The 17,288-nt window shown below is 41.9% G+C and overlaps 2 protein-coding genes across 3 annotated transcripts in view; one reads left to right on the top strand and one right to left on the bottom strand.

The window, feature by feature from the left end:
* The first annotated feature begins 613 nt into the window (after positions 1 to 613).
* On the top strand, positions 614 to 3,413 carry LOC131679191 (uncharacterized). Of its 2 annotated transcripts, XM_058959845.1 has the most exons (3): positions 1,080 to 1,479; positions 1,551 to 1,815; positions 2,884 to 3,413. In XM_058959845.1, exons 2-3 carry the CDS (start codon positions 1,810 to 1,812, stop codon positions 3,376 to 3,378), a joined length of 501 nt encoding a protein of 166 aa, XP_058815828.1. In that variant the 5' UTR covers positions 1,080 to 1,479; positions 1,551 to 1,809; the 3' UTR covers positions 3,379 to 3,413. The 2 variants fall into 2 exon arrangements, with proteins under 2 accessions (XP_058815827.1, XP_058815828.1); XM_058959844.1 differs by lacking the exons at positions 1,080 to 1,479; positions 1,551 to 1,815 and adding an exon at positions 614 to 745.
* The window catches only part of LOC131679176 (serine protease inhibitor 28Dc-like), an 86,843-nt gene continuing 72,935 nt past the window's right edge, over positions 3,381 to 17,288 (bottom strand). Inside the window, exon 4 of the mRNA XM_058959825.1 lies at positions 3,381 to 4,631. Coding sequence (XP_058815808.1) covers positions 3,497 to 4,631 — 1,135 coding nt within the window. The 3' untranslated portion in view covers positions 3,381 to 3,496. The remainder of the gene's footprint in view (positions 4,632 to 17,288) is intronic.

The raw sequence follows: 17,288 nt of genomic DNA, 5'->3' as shown, positions 1-17,288 counted from the left end.
AAAAATTTATTTTCTTGAAATGATAATTTATGCCTAACGTCCATTACGCCAATCGTCCATTATGCTTAACGTCCATTATGCCTAACGTATATTATGCCTAACATCCATTATGCCTAACGTATGTATGCCTAATGGGGTACAGCCCGGAAAACTGGCAGCTCTTATTGCTGGAAGAAAACAATGGCACCCCATGCAAATGTTCAATGTCTAGCTTAATGCTTTCATTGTTGACGTCGTGAGTAAGAACTTTACATGTACGTATAGCGAATCACATTTGAAGACATGATGTAGTTTCATACTTGTGCCAATATCTCTCCGTATTACAGAAAAAATATTGTTTTATTTTCGTTTCTCTATGCTGGAAAAAGTAAAATAAATTATCACCATAATCACAATACCTTTTCCATATACATCAAAAGAGAACATGTTATGTGACGTCGTGCTCGATTGGCTCCGGCATTTGACATGTTTAATTGGCTCCGCTCAGTTTCTATGAATCATGCAGGTATGTACCGTACTCACATGTAGCATCCTGTGTAAATTGGCCTTAAACTTGTACTCAAATCTGGGTATAACTGAAGAAGTGTGTATTTTGTTTGGCTGTCATCTGTCTATTTGTTTTGGATGTAGTGCAAATTCTGTTTTTATTCTGGGAATACAGAATGTGATACAGAATCGCAGCCTAAAAAGCAGCATAATGCATGATTTACTAATAAATATTGGCGGTGATCAACATTTTGTTCAGGTACGTTACATGTTTCTTCCGGTGAATTTTCTAGCTGATAGTACTGTTACCATGTTCATCACGTTGAACTAGGGACTATCATAACTATTTGTCTTTGTTTTTCGTATTAGTTTATTGAAAACTGCGACAATCTGTCAGCATACGCCTTGACTCAGATCTAGGAAGCAACATTTTGGATTGTACGTGTAGATTATTGTTTAGGTTTACTTATGTTATTGAACTGGAACTGGAATAACCGATTCTAAGAAAAACTATACACTTCTATTACAAGTAGTAAACAATTTCTCGACTTGACGAGCAGCACGTCCGGTGAGTATTTGGCAAAGCGAATCGTCTCTTTTCTTCTACGCCATTTCCGCGGTTACACTACAATAGTGACAAACCATGACAACGAGCAGCAATAATCTCAGAATCGGGCACTAGAACGTACGAGAGCTCGAGTGACACATCGACGGGATAAAGCACATGCTGCATAGAAAATACTAACACCTTTTTGGGATCAGCAAAATAAAACTTAAAACTGCTCCAACTAGTTCTGTTAAAATACCCGGTTACAATTTCATACGACATTCGCTGCAGGGTGCAAGAGGGCATGGAACGAAGGTGTTGGTTAGAAAGATCAGCTCTATCGGCTTACGAAAAAAAAGGAAAATTGTATTTTTCATTTAATGACCCAATTGCATAACGCTTGGAGTATCTGATTGTCAAGTCAAGCATCAACAACTATGACATAGGTATAGTGGTGCTTTATAATCCATCGAGCAACAACCATCTATTGGTCCAAAATTACGAAATTTTTTTTTAGATTTGCTGGAACTAAACATCGACAGGGCGTATATCGTTAGTGATTTTAATATCAACGTCACTCAGATGTCCTACAACATTGCAGCTGTTGGAAGGCTTCATGATATTAACTTTGCTGTTCTGAACATGCTCGGATTACGGATACCACCGCCACTACCATCGATCTTTTGGGGACTGATTCTCCATAATCAATTATAAAGTCTACGACGGCACTGGGTAGCTCCATCTCGGATCATGAGATCATCTACCTTATTGCTAGTATGCGCGTAAGAAAAGCTACCCCACAGAGAGTAGTATTCTGTAATCTTTTAAGAATAAACTAAGTTCACCTGCAAGCGGACTTTCAGTCCGAAAACCATTCAGCAAGTTTCGATTTCGTGGATGTCAACATGAAAGCTGAACTAGTGACGACTGAGATGCAGATTCTGAAACGGCAATATTTGCAAAATTTGTCCGCGACAAGCGTACGCCGTGGATAACCTAATCGTATAGGCGGTAGTACTCAAAGATCTTGAGTTCAAGCGCTACTTGTGGCACCCGAACAGGATTAAGGGGGATTGTAACTGGTAGGATTACTGCGTAAAATGTAACCGAACGAGCACTCTGTTTGCTGTGGCGAAGAAACTTTATGCAGACGTGAATTTCGCTTCAGAATTGCCTGCCGAGAGGTTATGGAATAATCTTAAAGGGGAAGGAATCCACAACAACTGAATTAGTTTTTTTTTTGCTGAGGGACATGTTTAGCTAATGGCTGGGCCATCCGTATCCGTGGAGCGCAATAAAAGTGAACACCTGCACAGTTGTCGTACTTTTTAGATTTGGATGCACATATGCAGCGGATGTTGTAATAAAAATCTCCGATATCAGTACACACCCGGTGCATTTGTTAGGTACTTTCTATGCTCATCCTGCCACTCTTAGTTGACTTGTTTTACGCAATAATCGATGCCGGAGCATTTTCCGTTGTCTGGAAAAAGGCTTACGTCACACTGCTGCCCAAGATCACCGGCGCGATTGAGCCAAAGGACTTCAGGCCTATAAGCGTGCTTCCCGCAATTTCGAAGATCTGCTTGGCCAAATTACCGGTTTCTTTCTGTTTCGACGACACCGTCGTTTAGTTGATCGAATCCTTTTTGGGTAACCGGATCCAAGTGGTGAGACACGGAAATGTAGTGTCCTCAGAAGCCTCTCCTTAGGAATCGTGCCTTAGTGCATTGTTGCTTAGCGTGTACATTAACAGCCTAAAGAGTGTCTGAATTAATCATATTATCACGATAAATATATGCGACAGAGAAAATTACAGAGTTTATTTAATGTACTGTTTTTTTTTACAGATATTGCACCTCTTCATCGATCACCTGCTTGAAGCGCCGGAAAACGATTCAACTAAACAAAAACTTTCAGCGCTACTAAACATTTCCAGCGTCGGCGATGAACTTACCTTCACCCTCAAACAGGTGGACACCCTACTGCGCCAGTACTGCCTGAACGAAATCAACGAGACCGAGTTGAAGTCCCACTTCACCCAGCTCAGCCCGGCAACACAACGCACCCTGGTGGACGTGATCGAGCAACGCAAACCGGAGATTGCTCAATTCCTAATCAACGAAATCAATGCAAAAGACAACGTGCTGATGGAATCGTTCGATTGGGACGTCAAGTGGATCATGGGCAATAGTAGCCTGGCCTCGATACGGCAACAGATTGTGACGGTCGCCATAAATTGTCGAGGGAAGGATCTGAAACTGAAGACGGTTCGCTTCGAAATGAATCGAGAAAGATTGGAGGAATTTATTAGATTATTGGAGCAGAGTGATCAAATAAAATGAAATAAAGGTATTTTTATTGGTTTTTATTGTAATAATTTCTGTTTACTTCATTATAGCGTTTAACACGTGGAAAGCCTCGATTGAAAGAAGCTCTCGACAATCCTGGGTTTCCCGAAATCTAGTTAGATGGATCATACACGCTTCCGTAGAACAAAGGAAGTTTAGTCGCTTCATCACGAATCAATAACAGGAATGGTCCATTGGCACGGAAGTTCACCTGAGGGGTTATTCTGTCGAGCAGGGTAGCCGTTACTGCACCTCCTTCGGTACCCTTTTCGTTGATCACGACATCAACTTTGTGGATCACTTCGTTTACAAACAGACGCTGGTATCCTGCTTCACGACGTCTTCGGAAGCCAAATTTCGAGCAGCACACACAAGTATCTCCTCCAAAACGACATCTTGGGTCTTTCTCACACGTTTCCTTGGTATCGACATCTTTCTCCGTAATAACACAATTCGAAAATTCTTCCCGCAGCTTATTCTCGGCATTTTCTTTTGTATCGCCCAACCAATCCAGTATGTCCTCCACATTGGTTGTATCGACACGAGATAAAGAGCCTGATCCCGCAAGGATTCGGGTCAAATCGCTACTATGCCTATCGAAGATGCTGGATGCTCCCAGCTGTTCCAGCACTTGCTTTAAGCTGAAAGAGTTAAGCATATGCATTTTGGGCAGCTGAATAGAAACCGTTTTCACTTCCATCTTGCCGATAATTTCGTTGATGATCGATGCGTTGATTTTGTCGTGTAGCGCCACCAGTTTGCTTCTGTCCGAATCGGTTGGCATTAGTATGTACATCGTGTAGTTTTTCTTGTACGGAATTCCTAGCACCCTGACGTCCGCTTCCTTCCAGTAATAGTACGGAAAGCAGCCACCATGCACCATCATCATCACGTCACTACTGGCCTTTTTGGGACCATTGGGGAAAAACTTTCTCAGTTTTGTACCGTCCTTTAGGAATGGCTCTTCCCATTCTCCCTTGAAGTACAGGGTATTGGCAATAACTAATAGCGTGTCCCCATCCAAATGGGAGACAATTTCCGGGATTTTGCCCCGAGTTTGTACTCGCACCCAATCGTTTATAAACGCGACCGCCTTCTGGGGATTGTTGGCAAAGTCGAGGAACTTCATTGCGCTCTGGTACAACTGTTTAGCCAGAAGTTCATACTTTTCGTCGAAGTTTTGCCCCTGCTGGGCGAAGACTCCATTGCCGATGCTCACGTTGCCGTTGTTTTCATCGACGTAGTTGCTGAAATTATTAGATAATGTTTAACGAGAAGTAAATGATATACGAATATTTCATGTGAACGTACATAAAAAGGATTCTAACAGGATTAACCTTTACAGTACCAAGCTAAAATTTTTCTGAAAATTTTGTTTAAATTTTGCTCTCATTTCGTCAATTTTTGACCGAATTGGATGGAACCGGCTTTAAAAGATCTGAAATTTAGTCCAGTTTCTATATACCGAGTAGTGTTCAAATCCGTGGACCGGTTCCGGAATTAATCCGAATTCCCTTGGGGTATATCCGGCATCCCAGTGGGGTGACGGACGAGTTTTGAAGAAACATCCCATAAATTTAAGTAATTGTATTTTGAAATGTGCTACATATGACTATTTCCCATTGACCCTTCACAATAGACATGAATTGGACCAATCTTGGCCACCGGAGAACTGTTCCGGGAGAACCTAAGAAAATGTATATATTTTTCTATCATTCCAGCGATTTGGGTTCATAGCTTTATACGAAATGCGAAGTTCTTCCAATCATACGGTTCTACAGCTCCCTCAAGGCCATTCCGGCACCGGTTCCGTACAGATGGACATTTGACGCCATTTTGAAAACCAAGATGGCGGCTTCCGGTTACCACAAAACAGTGAAAACCACCATCAATATGGGTGTTATTTGAAAGAGAACGGTCAGCAAAAGCCGGAAATTGATAATTCTCGAGTACTTTTTCAAATGGACGTAAGTAACATTGAGAGCCTCTTTTTGTTTACTTTCTCTTTCGTTTATTATGACGTCATTACAACACTTTGTACTAATTTTCCAGTACATATCGAAAGCCGACGGTTTTTACTACAATATTATGCAAAGAGTAGAGTAGTAAATGTTGAAATGGCCGAGTAATGAACAGAAGAGTTACTTACGTCCATTTGAAAAAGTACTCGAGAATTGACGCCATTTTGAAAAGCAAAATGGCGATTTCCGGTTACCACAAAACAGTGAAAAGCATCATCAATATGGGTGTCATTCGAAAGGGAGTGGTCAATAGAAGACAGAAATTGATTTTTGACGCCATTTTCAAAACCAAGATGGCGGTTTCCGGTTATCACAGTGCAGTGCAAACCACCACCAATAATGGCGTCATTGTAAAGCGCTAGCGATCAGCAAAAGCCGGAAATTGGTTTTTGACACCAATTCGAAAACCAAAATGGCGGGCTCATGTTCCAAAGAAACAGTGAAAACCGTCATCAATATGGGTGTCATTTGAAAGGGGTGTGTCAGCAGGAGACGGAAATTGATGATTGACGCCATTTTGAAAACCAAGATGGCGGCTGCCGGTTTCCAAAAAACAGTGAAAACTACCATCAATATAGGTGTCATTTGAAAGGGATTGGTGAGAAGAAGTACGAAATTGATTATTTATGCAGTTTTGAAAACCAAGTTTGCGGTTTCCTGTTACTGCAAAACAGCGAAAACTATCATCAGTATAGGTATCAGAAAGGGGTAGTCATAAAGTGATTTTTGACGCCATTTTCGAAAACCAATATGGTGGCTTCCGGTTACTACAAACAACAGTGAAAACCATAAGTATGGGTGTCATTTGAAAGGGGTGGTCAGTAGATGTAGTGGTGGCGGTGGTACTACCACCTTTGTAACAGGAACACTCTCCATAGCACTGAGCAATCTTTACACGACAAGCATGACGTGTTCAAGCATTACTCTCTGACCATACTCAGCATGCTACTGTACGAAGGGCCAAAAAGGAATTGCGTGGTCGGAAAGTGACTTCGCTTACATGTACTACGGAAGCTTTTGCTTCCAATAACAAGACCATATAAGCCAATTACAATGCAAGCCATTGTTATAAAAAGTAGCCTCAATAGGTGGGGAGAAAATCCTGCGAAATGTTCACGAAATGTTAGCAACAAGAATCTGGCTACTCCACTCTTCCTGTCCAAATCGTTTCAATCAGATGGCTTGATGGTCCCTCTCAATTCCCATGTATTCTATGTAAGGGTCATTCCACGCGCAGTGATCAAGGCACGTGTAATCGACCTTCACGGATTTGAATCAAATTTGGAGAAATTGTTCATCTAGGGCCAATATATAAAAACCCAAATTTTTGTGTCTATTCAATCACCCCTCGGGCATTGGGAGCACCCCCCACGTTTTGGCAAATTGTCAAAACCCTTGATTTCCTTTTGAACATATTTCCGGTTCTATTTACTCTAGATCCAAACCGTAAGAGGGGTTTTGAAGAAAATTGCTCAAGGAGTTTAGAAAAGAAGAAGATTTTCTCAATTTTGGCCAATAAAAATGAGAAAATTCGAGTTCTTCCATTCAAAACAGTGCATCTCAGGATGCGCTCGAATTATATTGAGATTATAAGTGTTTTTATGTAAAAATATCTACAGAACACGATGGCATTAGAATCTTCAAAATTAAAATATTTGTGATAAGAAAAAAATAACTTTTAATATTTAACTGAAAAAAATCGCATAGTTGGCATCACTGCCGCGAAAAGTTAAACTCCTTGAGCAATTTTCTTCAAAAACCATTTTTCGAATGGATTCTATAGTAAATGGAACCGGTGGTATTTGTAGAAGACACCTAATTTCTATCTCTCCGTTGAAAAGTTAGTGTTGGCGCCATCTATGCGGTCACAGGTGGCACTAAAATTTTCTAACCAAGACATAACTCGTATTATGTATTGCAATTCTTCCGAACATTCAGCTAAATCTAACCATTATTCCACAAAAATGTTTAGTTTGTTAGAACCTAGTACCGATACACTACCATGCACTGCTAGGCCCCATGCAAAACTGACTCAGACACCACTTCGCTAAAAGTTTAATAACTTCTTTTAACAAAGCCGAATTGACTAGCAGTCTTCGACAAAGTTGTACACAATTAAATTATATTTCTTATTTTCACTTACAGTGATATTTCGATGCATACTGTGCCACCTAGCGGTGACAATGCGAGCTAGTGGGTTTTCTCCATATAAATTGTCGAAAAATCCCATACAAACTTCAGGCACGTTGGTCCGGTAGCTAGACTTGTCCGATTTGCTTCAAATTTAGAGCAAGTACTCCTGGTGGGACTGGGAATCGACTCAGGGGTATGCCGATAGGGGTCACGTCCTTACAATCGTCGAACGGTTTTGTGTAATCAGATAGGTGTACTAATTTTTGTTTTATGTTTGTGTACAAGAAACATAGGGCTTGGATAGGCAACCGCTCTCCTCTTGCTGCAATAAGTGTGCTGGATATGCTACACATAGCTATGTGGCGGTACGGTTTTTTGGTGTTGGTGTTTGTTTTTTCGTGTCGTGGAGAAGGCGGCCATCGAGGTTTTTAGATAGTGACGGACCACGGCATCAAACAGACGCCCCGAGTTTTTTTGTTTTTCCGGGACAGTTTCCTGCCACAATAACCAGTGCGGTGAACTGCGCGTGTGCGACGGTGAGAATCCCGTTCGAAAAGTGCCGACCCGTGGTTCGGGTACTCAAGTGTTTTGGTGTCGGGTCGCCGGGAAAGGAAGCTAAGCGCCAAGGAGCAACTCGCTTCCCCGGCTAAGTATAAAGGACCCAGAAGACGCCTTTCCGCTCTCGCTGTGAAGGATCAGCCGAACGAGCTTAGCTCTCCTTCACAGCTAAGCTTCAAGGAGAGCGAAGCAGGGTGGCCAAAGGTGCTCCCTGGGAAGTACACTGCGGTGACTTCTGGGATCTCTCGCGGGGAGCGAGTAGATCCGGCGATAATTCGCCATCGTCGCTAGGGAGGTTCTAACAAAGGAGCCAAGCTCACCTCCCTAGCTGAAAGTCAAGGACCGCTGCAAGCGCAGCCAACGACACCAATGGTACGTATGGGAAAAAAGTTTAAAAAAAGTCTATGCAAAATTTCAGCTCAATCAGATATGATGAAGGGGTCGAGCTTAGCGATCACAGAGCGAAAATTGTCACCCGTGCAAAAATACCAAGAACTCTTCGAACATTCAAAAATTTAATGCTAGTGGCTTAGCTGGTCATGAAACGTCAAGATCCAGTGTCGCCTCGAATTTTTTTTGGTTAGCCATTATGGGACTTGGAAAATATTGGAATTTGGAAAGACAGTTCTAAATTTCTTTTTGATGCAAAAAATCGTAGAAATGTATGAAACATCGGATGTAGTATCATCTCTTGATTTTTGTAAATGTCTTCTCCTCTGGAACTTTTATAATTTAAAAAAAAATCAAAATATTTTCTTCTTCTAATTGTCAACAGATTTCGACGTTTCATGCACATCTAAGACATACAAAAAATTAAAAGCAGCATTTACAAGCTCAGGTCGCATCTCAATTAAAAAATTCCATGCCCAGGAAGGCATTTTTTCGAGATTGCTCCAGATCTCGATATTTCATGACATTATCAAACATTTTTTCCGGTTCTAGGGGCTTTTTTCGATGTGATATATCTGTATATTAAGATCAATATATTGAGGGGACTCTTTTTAGGCGCTTTGTGAATTATTGATTACGGTGCATATCATTACATTCGAATCATCAGTCCAAGTTCCATTACTGCATTTTGGTTATGTCCAAGACATTATCCACCCATCTTTTTGCATAATAAAGCTGCTTTTATGATCTATTGCTGATAAAGGTTTGGTAAAATGGATGTCGAACAAGATTCGTCATGAAAAACTCTAACTTTCAGTTTAAAGTCATACATATTGTACTGGGTCGGATCATATCCGATCAAAGATAATCCGCTAAGTATCCTAAAGCTTTCGTTAGAACTGACGCAAAAATATTCAGCAGTGACAGATATTCTGCCCAGCTAAACTCAAAATAGTGATATTCTGTCTTTTATGAAGGACTACCACGTTTACATGCCCGCTCATAAAGTTGAGATCAATGGTGTAGTTACCGCACAGTGTTTCCAAATAGGCAAAAACGTGATCGAAATTGGTTTGACCACGAAAAAACGATTTCCGAGCTATAGTGTCTTCAGAAAAAATTGTCTATAAAATATTCCCCATCTTATTAAAGTAATAGTTTAGTGGTTAATCCCCCTAAAGCTGAAAAGCAAATTTTTGTTTGATCATTTATGAAAATAATAATAAACTGTATTAAGCAAAGTTGTAGGGAATATAAGACACACTTTTGCTGAAGAGGCTGTGTATCTATCTTTTGGTTTAAATAGACATTTGTGGAGTTTTCTATGATACACCCCTGAAAATCATTCATCATCTACATGAAGAACTTAAGACTATACACTATCACAAATAAACTTTGGTCAACTTATATTTCGTTTCAGTCGGTTTTTAAAAACATCAATTGTTTCTGAAAAGTAAAAATGGACATAGGAACTATTAAAAATATCACACATCACCCTAATTGGTTCGTTTTGACCGTATTCAGTACGCTGCAAATCAAGTCGCAGAAACTCTCTCGATCTGAGCGTTCTAGGAGGCACGTTGATGTTGATATGCGTCAGAATGTAGCTTGAATCAATAGAACCGGTTAGAACCTTTCCAATAAATATAGCTCGACTAATGCTCCTTCTTTCGGCCAATGTATCCATGTTGAGCAAACGACAACGATCTTCATAGGGCGGTAATTCTGTTGGATTCTGCCACGGTAGAAATCGAAGCGAGTACCGTATAAATTTTCTTTGTACTGGTTCTATTCTGCTGCTGCAGACTCCAAACTACAGCCGTTGCTTCAAGAATAGACCGTTCGAGCGAAAAATAAAGTGCTCTCAAGCAATACGGATCACGAAATTCGTTGGCAAAATGAAAAAAAAAAAAAATAAAAAAATAAAAATGAACCCGAGATTTTTGTTAGCTTTTGTCACGATACTGGAGTAATGGTCTCTGAAGGTCATTTTTGTATTCAACAGTATTCCCAGGTCCTTCACTACTGTCGTTCTGCACAGCTTTACACCGGACACGTTGTAGTCCCAAACAATTGGATTCTTCTTCCGAGTGAAAGTGATCACGGTACATTTTGACACACTGAGTATCAACAAATTTTTTGCACACCATGCTTCGAAAAGATCTATGTATCTCTGTACCTCCAAACAGTCTTGAACTGATCTGACTATAAGAAAAAAATTGAGATCATCGGCGTAAATTAACCTGCAACCTGGAGGAATCACGTAGCAGACATCATTGAAAAATATGGAAAAAAAAGCAGTGGGCCGAGGTTGCTGCCTTGTGGTACGCCGGACGTATTTACGAAGCAGTATGATTCATTGATTCCCGATTTCACAGATAGGGAGCGGGATGTGAGATACGACTTCAGCCAATCCACATAATTCGACGCAGTCGAAAGCTGCTTTGAGGTCTGCCTATATGGTGTCAATTTGTGAGCCTTCCTCCATATTTCTTATGCAGAATGAAGTAAACTGCACCAAGTTTGTGTGTTGATCTTCCTGGAAAAAAAACCCTGCTGATCTACTGAAATGTACTGTTTAGCAGAATTCAACAGTCGATCGCCGACTAGGATCTCCCAACAGTTTTGAACCAGCACACAATGGCGTGATTCCACGGTAGTTTGTGATGTTTCGCTTGTCTCCTTTTTTGAAAACTGGGAACATCCACGATCTCTTCCAACCGATGGGGAACACTGACTGAGAAGGCGATTGGTTGAAAATTAATCTTAGTGGGCTACATAGAGCATGAGCACACTGCTTCAAGGCTATGGATGGAATGCCGAATTAAATAAATTCAGTTTTCTGATTGCAGCAAGGATGTCTTTATTATAAAAATCAACGGTGCTAAAATCTATAACATTCCTGGGAACATTCTGGAGAGAGCTTTCCATTTGCTTTGAGGTAACATTAACTTTCTGGAACACGCTAGAGAAGTGGTCGTCAAACAGGTTGCAGATGCCATTCGGTGAACTAGATGTTTCATCCGCCAGGAACATACTGGATGGCAGCCCGTTTTCCTTACGTTTTCCGTTCACAAACGACCAAAAACGTTTAGGATTCTGTTTGAGATCGAATTGGGTTTGCATCACATGTTTGGAGTATAGGAAGCGATTATAGTTCTTGTACATAGTGCTTGCATACGAGAACTGACGCTTCGAGATAGGATTTCGATGGTTACTGAAGTTTCTTACGGCCGCTACTCTCAATCGTTTCAGTTTCCGTAGACGACTATTGGACGACAGCGGCTTAGGGCGTGGTCGTGAAGCAGGAATGTGTAGGCTGAACAAATTCTTCTGGATTCTTGTGAATGTATCTACTGCAGCGTTAATGTCTGTGGTGGTCCACTAGGAGGTTGATAACTCTATTATCTTTCTCCGGACAAAACCAGCCTAGAGGCCGTGTGGCATCCGGCGGGTTGAAGTATGTCAACCAAGAATTGATCCACTGGGTTCGTGTTCCCATGTCGTAGGAGGCGACTGAAAACAGGAGTCCTCAAGTCAAGGTGTTACTCCGTGCCGAGGACTGAATGGCTGGCAGAACTAAAATATGCCAGTCGCGCACGGAGTGTCGTGGGTCTTACCCTTGCTGTGTTATGCGAATCTCTGACACAGTGGACGTTCGTTTCTTCGCAAATCGTGGGATTCAAATGATGTTCATGTCCCTAATACCCATTTTGGGGTTCGCTATATGCGATTATAAGCCAACGTGTTTGGTATCTTCTAGTTGCTGTACAACAAGTGCTGATGATGAAATGTGTAGTGTTGTAATCGAATATGGTTAGAATAGCACAAATTAATCTTCAGCATAAACGTACAGCAACTATGAATCTATCTCGCCTTGTGCAGGAAGGGAAAGCTTCCATAGCTTTGGTTCAAGAACCGTATTTCCATAAAGGAAACTTCTATGTTGGAAAGCTACTTAACCCCGTCTTCGTAGCTTTCAACAAAAATGGCATGACAAATCCACGTGAAATGCCTCGTGCATGTATACTTGCGAATAGTGCAATTGACGCTTGTCTTATATCGGACCTCACAACTCGTGATATTTGTACTATCATGGTAAATATGGCTGTTGACAACATAAACAAGAAATACGTCTATAGTTCGGCATATTTGCCGCATAATGAACCATTACCTTCTGATGATTTCAAAAGGGTTGTATCATACTGTGGCAGAAATGGGTTTCCTCTCATAATCGGCAGTGATGCAAATTCCCACCACATAATTTGGGGCAGCTCTGATATCAATTTGAGAGGCACCGAATTGATGGAATACTTAAGTAGTACAAATCTGCACATTCTTAATGCAGGAAACCGCCCAACTTTTGCACGAGCTGGCAGAGAAGAGGTGTTAGATGTAACTCTCTGCTCTGACAGTATTACGCATGAGTTGACAAACTGGCTCGTACCAAACGAACTCGAACCGTCGTTATCTGATCATAAGTACATCGTCTTTGATCATTTAAACGTCTCGCTAGATATCGTCACCAATCGTAATTCCAAATCTACGAACTGGGACCTCTACGAAGAGGGCTTGGCGACTAGGTTTCATGGGTATCTTCCGACGATTGAATCTCCAAGTGATTTGGATGAGGTCGTGGATAAAACAAGCTCACTCATAGTAGCAGCATACCAAGAGGCTTGTCCGCTTCGAGTTATGCGTGCTTCTAGAGGAACACCTTGGTGGAATACCGAACTTGTTCGACTCAAAAAGTTATGTAGGAGAGCTTGGAATCACAGACGCAGGGACGGGTCGGAGGCATTTAAGTTGGCTCGCAAAGCATACAGAAATGCCCTTCGATCCTCTGAGCGAAGTGGTTGGAAAAGCCTCTGCACAAATGTCTCAAGTCTCAACGCGACTAGTAGATTAAATAAGTTACTTTCGAAATCGAAAGATTTTCATGTCAGTTCCATTAAAACTGCTAATGGTGAATACTCATCTGACGAAGATGTAGTACTCAACTGTCTTTTTGACACATACTTTCCAGGTTGTACGGAGCCATCACTGACGACTGCCCCTGAGTTCTTTTCAGGCAGTTCTGATTCTTGGGCATTTGCTCGTAGAATTGTGACAACCGAATCGATCAAATGGGCGATTGAAAGTTTTGCTCCGTATAAGTCTGCGGGAAAGGACGGAATTATTCCAGTTCTACTACAAAAAGGATATGAACACTTTAAGCATATTTTGAAAAAGGTTCTTACTTGCAGTCTTGCAACAGGATACATTCCATTAGCGTGGCGGGAAATAACTGTCAAATTCATTCCCAAAGGTGGCCGCGTCACTTATGAGGAGGCAAAGAGCTTTAGACCGATCAGTCTGACCTCCTTCCTTCTCAAATCAGTGGAACGTTTAATTGGCCACTACATTCGGGATGGTAGCTTGGGCGAGCACCCGCTGCATGCAATGCAACATGCATATCAGCGGGGGAAGTCTACTACCACCCTGTTACACAATGTTGTCTACAACATTGAAAAAGCTTTTTCACAAAAGCAATCAAGTTTAGGAGTTTTTCTCGATATTGAAGGCGCTTTTGACAACGTGTCTTTCGAATCCATTTTGGAAGCAGCACGAGATCATGGAGTACCTTCATATATCACGAACTGGATACACGCAATGCTTAGTAACCGACATCTGTGCTCATCGTTAAGACAAGTAGAGATGAGGAAACTGAGTGTCTGCGGATGTCCTCAAGGTGGTGTGCTGTCACCACTTCTATGGAACCTTGTCGCCGATAGCTTGTTGAGAAAACTAAATGAGTTTGGGTTTCCGACGTATGGTTTCGCCGATGATTATCATATAATGATCACCGGTATTTGCATTAGCACACTTTTTGATTTGATGCAACAAGCCTTATGTGTTGTTGAGCGGTGGTGTCTCATGTTGGACTATCAGTTAATCCAAATAAAACCTCAGTGGTGCTATTCACGCAACGAAGGATTACAACCGGAGCTCGTCCATTGCAGTTTTTTGACTCTGAAATTATTGTCGAAGATCAAGTTAAGTACGTTGGGGTAATTCTCGACTCAAAACTTAATTGGACAGCTCACATCGATTTCAGGATCAAGAAAGCTTGCATGGCCTTTGGCCAATGTAGACGAACTTTCGGCAAATCTTGGGGACTCAAACCCAAGTACATTCAGTGGATCTACACAACAATTGTTAGACCAATACTGGCATACGGGTGCCTTGTTTGGTGGCAGAAGGGAGAAGTCATGACAATCCAATCAAAGTTAAACCATCTTCAGAGGATGGTCTTGATGGCGATGACTGGTGCGTTCTCGACAACGCCTACTGCTGCTCGCGAGGCACTCTTGAACATAAAACCACTACATGTGTTTCTGAAACAAGAAGCACTTTCTTGTTCATACCGTCTTAAGGTTACTGGGCTCTGGAACAGTAACCCAATAGATCGTGTAACTAGCCACACAAGACTGTGGCCCCAAATGGTTACTTGGGATGAGTATACGTAGTTTGTTATACAGACGGTTCTTTGTTGGAGGGCCGAGCCGGTGCTGGTGTCTATTGTCATGAAATGAGATTAAACCAATCTCATTCGCTTGGTAGATACTGTACCGTATTCCAAGCAGAAATCTTTGCGATTCTGTGTGGCGTACAATCCGCACTTCAACGGGAAATTTGCGGTAAAAGAATCTATTTTTGCTCTGACAGTCAGGCTGCCCTGAAAGCACTTAGTTCGGCAGATTTGGGATCGAAATAAGTAATCGCATGTCGAACTCAAATCGAAGAACTTAGCATTTCAAATGCTATCTACCTTCTATGGGTACCCGGCCATTCCGGTATTACTGGAAATGAATGGGCGGACGAATTGGCTAGAGCTGGCGCTGCGACTGATTTCGTTGGTCCAGAACCAGTTCTACCACTGTCAATAAGTTGGATAAAGCACAAGATTCGCTCTTGGGCTGCATTCGAACATGCCAACCATTGGCGTAGCTTGCAAACTTGCGTTCAAACAAAGGCTTTTCTGCCGGATGTGAATCCGAAAATGTCAAGAAATTTGTTGCATTTTTCCAAGCACAACTGCAGTATTCTGGTCAGGGCACTGACTGGACATTGCAAACTCAATTATCACATGGCTACTATTCAGCGCGCTGAGTATTATTCATGTGATCTTTGTGAATCCGATTACGGAACATCATATCATTTGATATGCAATTGCCCTGTATTAATGCAATTGCGCATCCGGATTTTTGGTTCTCCATACATAGAAGAACCTATGTACAGAGAGCTGAAATTTAAGGATATGCTTTTGTTCCTAACCCAGTGTGGTAAAGAGCTATAGTTTTTTAGCCGTATTTGAATGACAATATCTTTTCGGGGGTGTTGTCGTTCTGTTATCTCAATATCCCCTCGGGGGTGTTGATATATCCGCTCACTGTTTGAGTAGAGGTTCTAAATCCCTCCGGGGGTTGGAAGTTTTATTCCTGCTGTTGTAGCACCTGCAGATCGTTCAGCATCACTCCGGGGGTGCAGAATGCTCTGTTTTAATTGTTCTGTGTAGTTGTTTTCCTTACCCCTAACCTTACCACTTCCCCAATCCTTCCCATCAGGAAAATGATGAAAAGACGATTCTTGGCAAGGCACAAATCTCCGATCAACATGGGGAACGTGCCATTTGAGCCAGACGCTACTGATTCCTGATTCCTGATTCTTACGGCCGCTGCTCTCAATCGTTTCAGTTCCCGTAGACGACTATTGGACCACAGCGGCTTAGGGCGTGGTTGTGAAGCAGGAATGTGTAGGCTGAACAAATTCTTCAGGATTCTTGTGAATGTATCTACTGCAGCGTTAATGTCGATTGCATCGTTGAGTGCCGTCGACCAATCAATGTTTCGAAGAGAATTGCTAAGTGCGTTAAAATCACCTTTGGAAAAGTTGAATACTCGATCGTCAGGTACTTCGATAAATTGCACCTGCTGCGGACAATCTACAACTGCAAACAGCGGGGGGTGGTGTGAATCGATCTCAACTAAGGGCTCATGAGCTTCGCAGACACAGCAGTTAGGTAATGTCTCTTCATTCACGAACCGTAGGTCCAATGCTCGGTTCCTCATGTTGGTTACAGTGCTCATCTGCCTCATATTCAGCAACGTCATCCCATCTAAAAGAGTGGAGCAAGATCTTAAGAATGTTGAGTCAGCCGGATCAGGGTAAACGTATCCCGCGGGAGCTTTCTTCCAGACAAGTCCAGGTTGGTTATAATCACCGAACATTAAGAAAAAGTCATGCGATTTGAGCTTACTACACGTGGTCAGCATTGTCTCGATATGTAGCTCAATAACGTTGAGATCATGAGCAAGTTCGGGAGGGATGTAGATAACTCCTATACAGATCATGCGGTTTTCACTGATAACGGTAACCAACAGTTGTTCAAGATAACTATCATTGCCATCCACAGCCATGTCACAGCGATAAGGACACCACCACCTCGCCTTTTACCTGTTTTAGCTGAATCTCTCTCGTTGCGGTAAACGGTGTAGTTCGGGCCAAATAATTGCAGAGAATTTATTTCATCGTTCAGCCATGTCTCGGTCAAAACGATAACGTCATAACATTCGTCGTAGATCGCAACAAAAAGTTCGTCAATTTTGGTACGCAGACCTCGCACGTTCTGGTAGTAGATTCCTAACTAATTCCGCTGTTGAAGTACTGGTAGCTGGGTGTTGCTGGGTGTTCCTGATCCAAAGACGTCATTGGACTGCAAGGATAGGTTGTCAACGGATGCAATATCTTGCCTAGCTTCGA

This window comes from Topomyia yanbarensis, chromosome 2 (assembly GCF_030247195.1).
Source record: "Topomyia yanbarensis strain Yona2022 chromosome 2, ASM3024719v1, whole genome shotgun sequence".
NCBI classification, from domain to species: Eukaryota; Metazoa; Arthropoda; class Insecta; order Diptera; family Culicidae; genus Topomyia; species Topomyia yanbarensis.
The sequence above is the reverse complement of the archived record's forward strand: the minus strand, read 5'-3'. Positions and strand labels throughout refer to the sequence as shown.

Coding starts and splice junctions, on each gene's coding strand:
- LOC131679191 (XM_058959844.1), top strand. CDS start 698: ATGCATGATTTACTAATAAATATTGGCGGTGATCAACATTTTGTTCAG. Junction 746..2,883: donor GTGATCAACATTTTGTTCAG/GTACGTTACATG, acceptor TTTTTTTTACAG/ATATTGCACCTCTTCATCGA.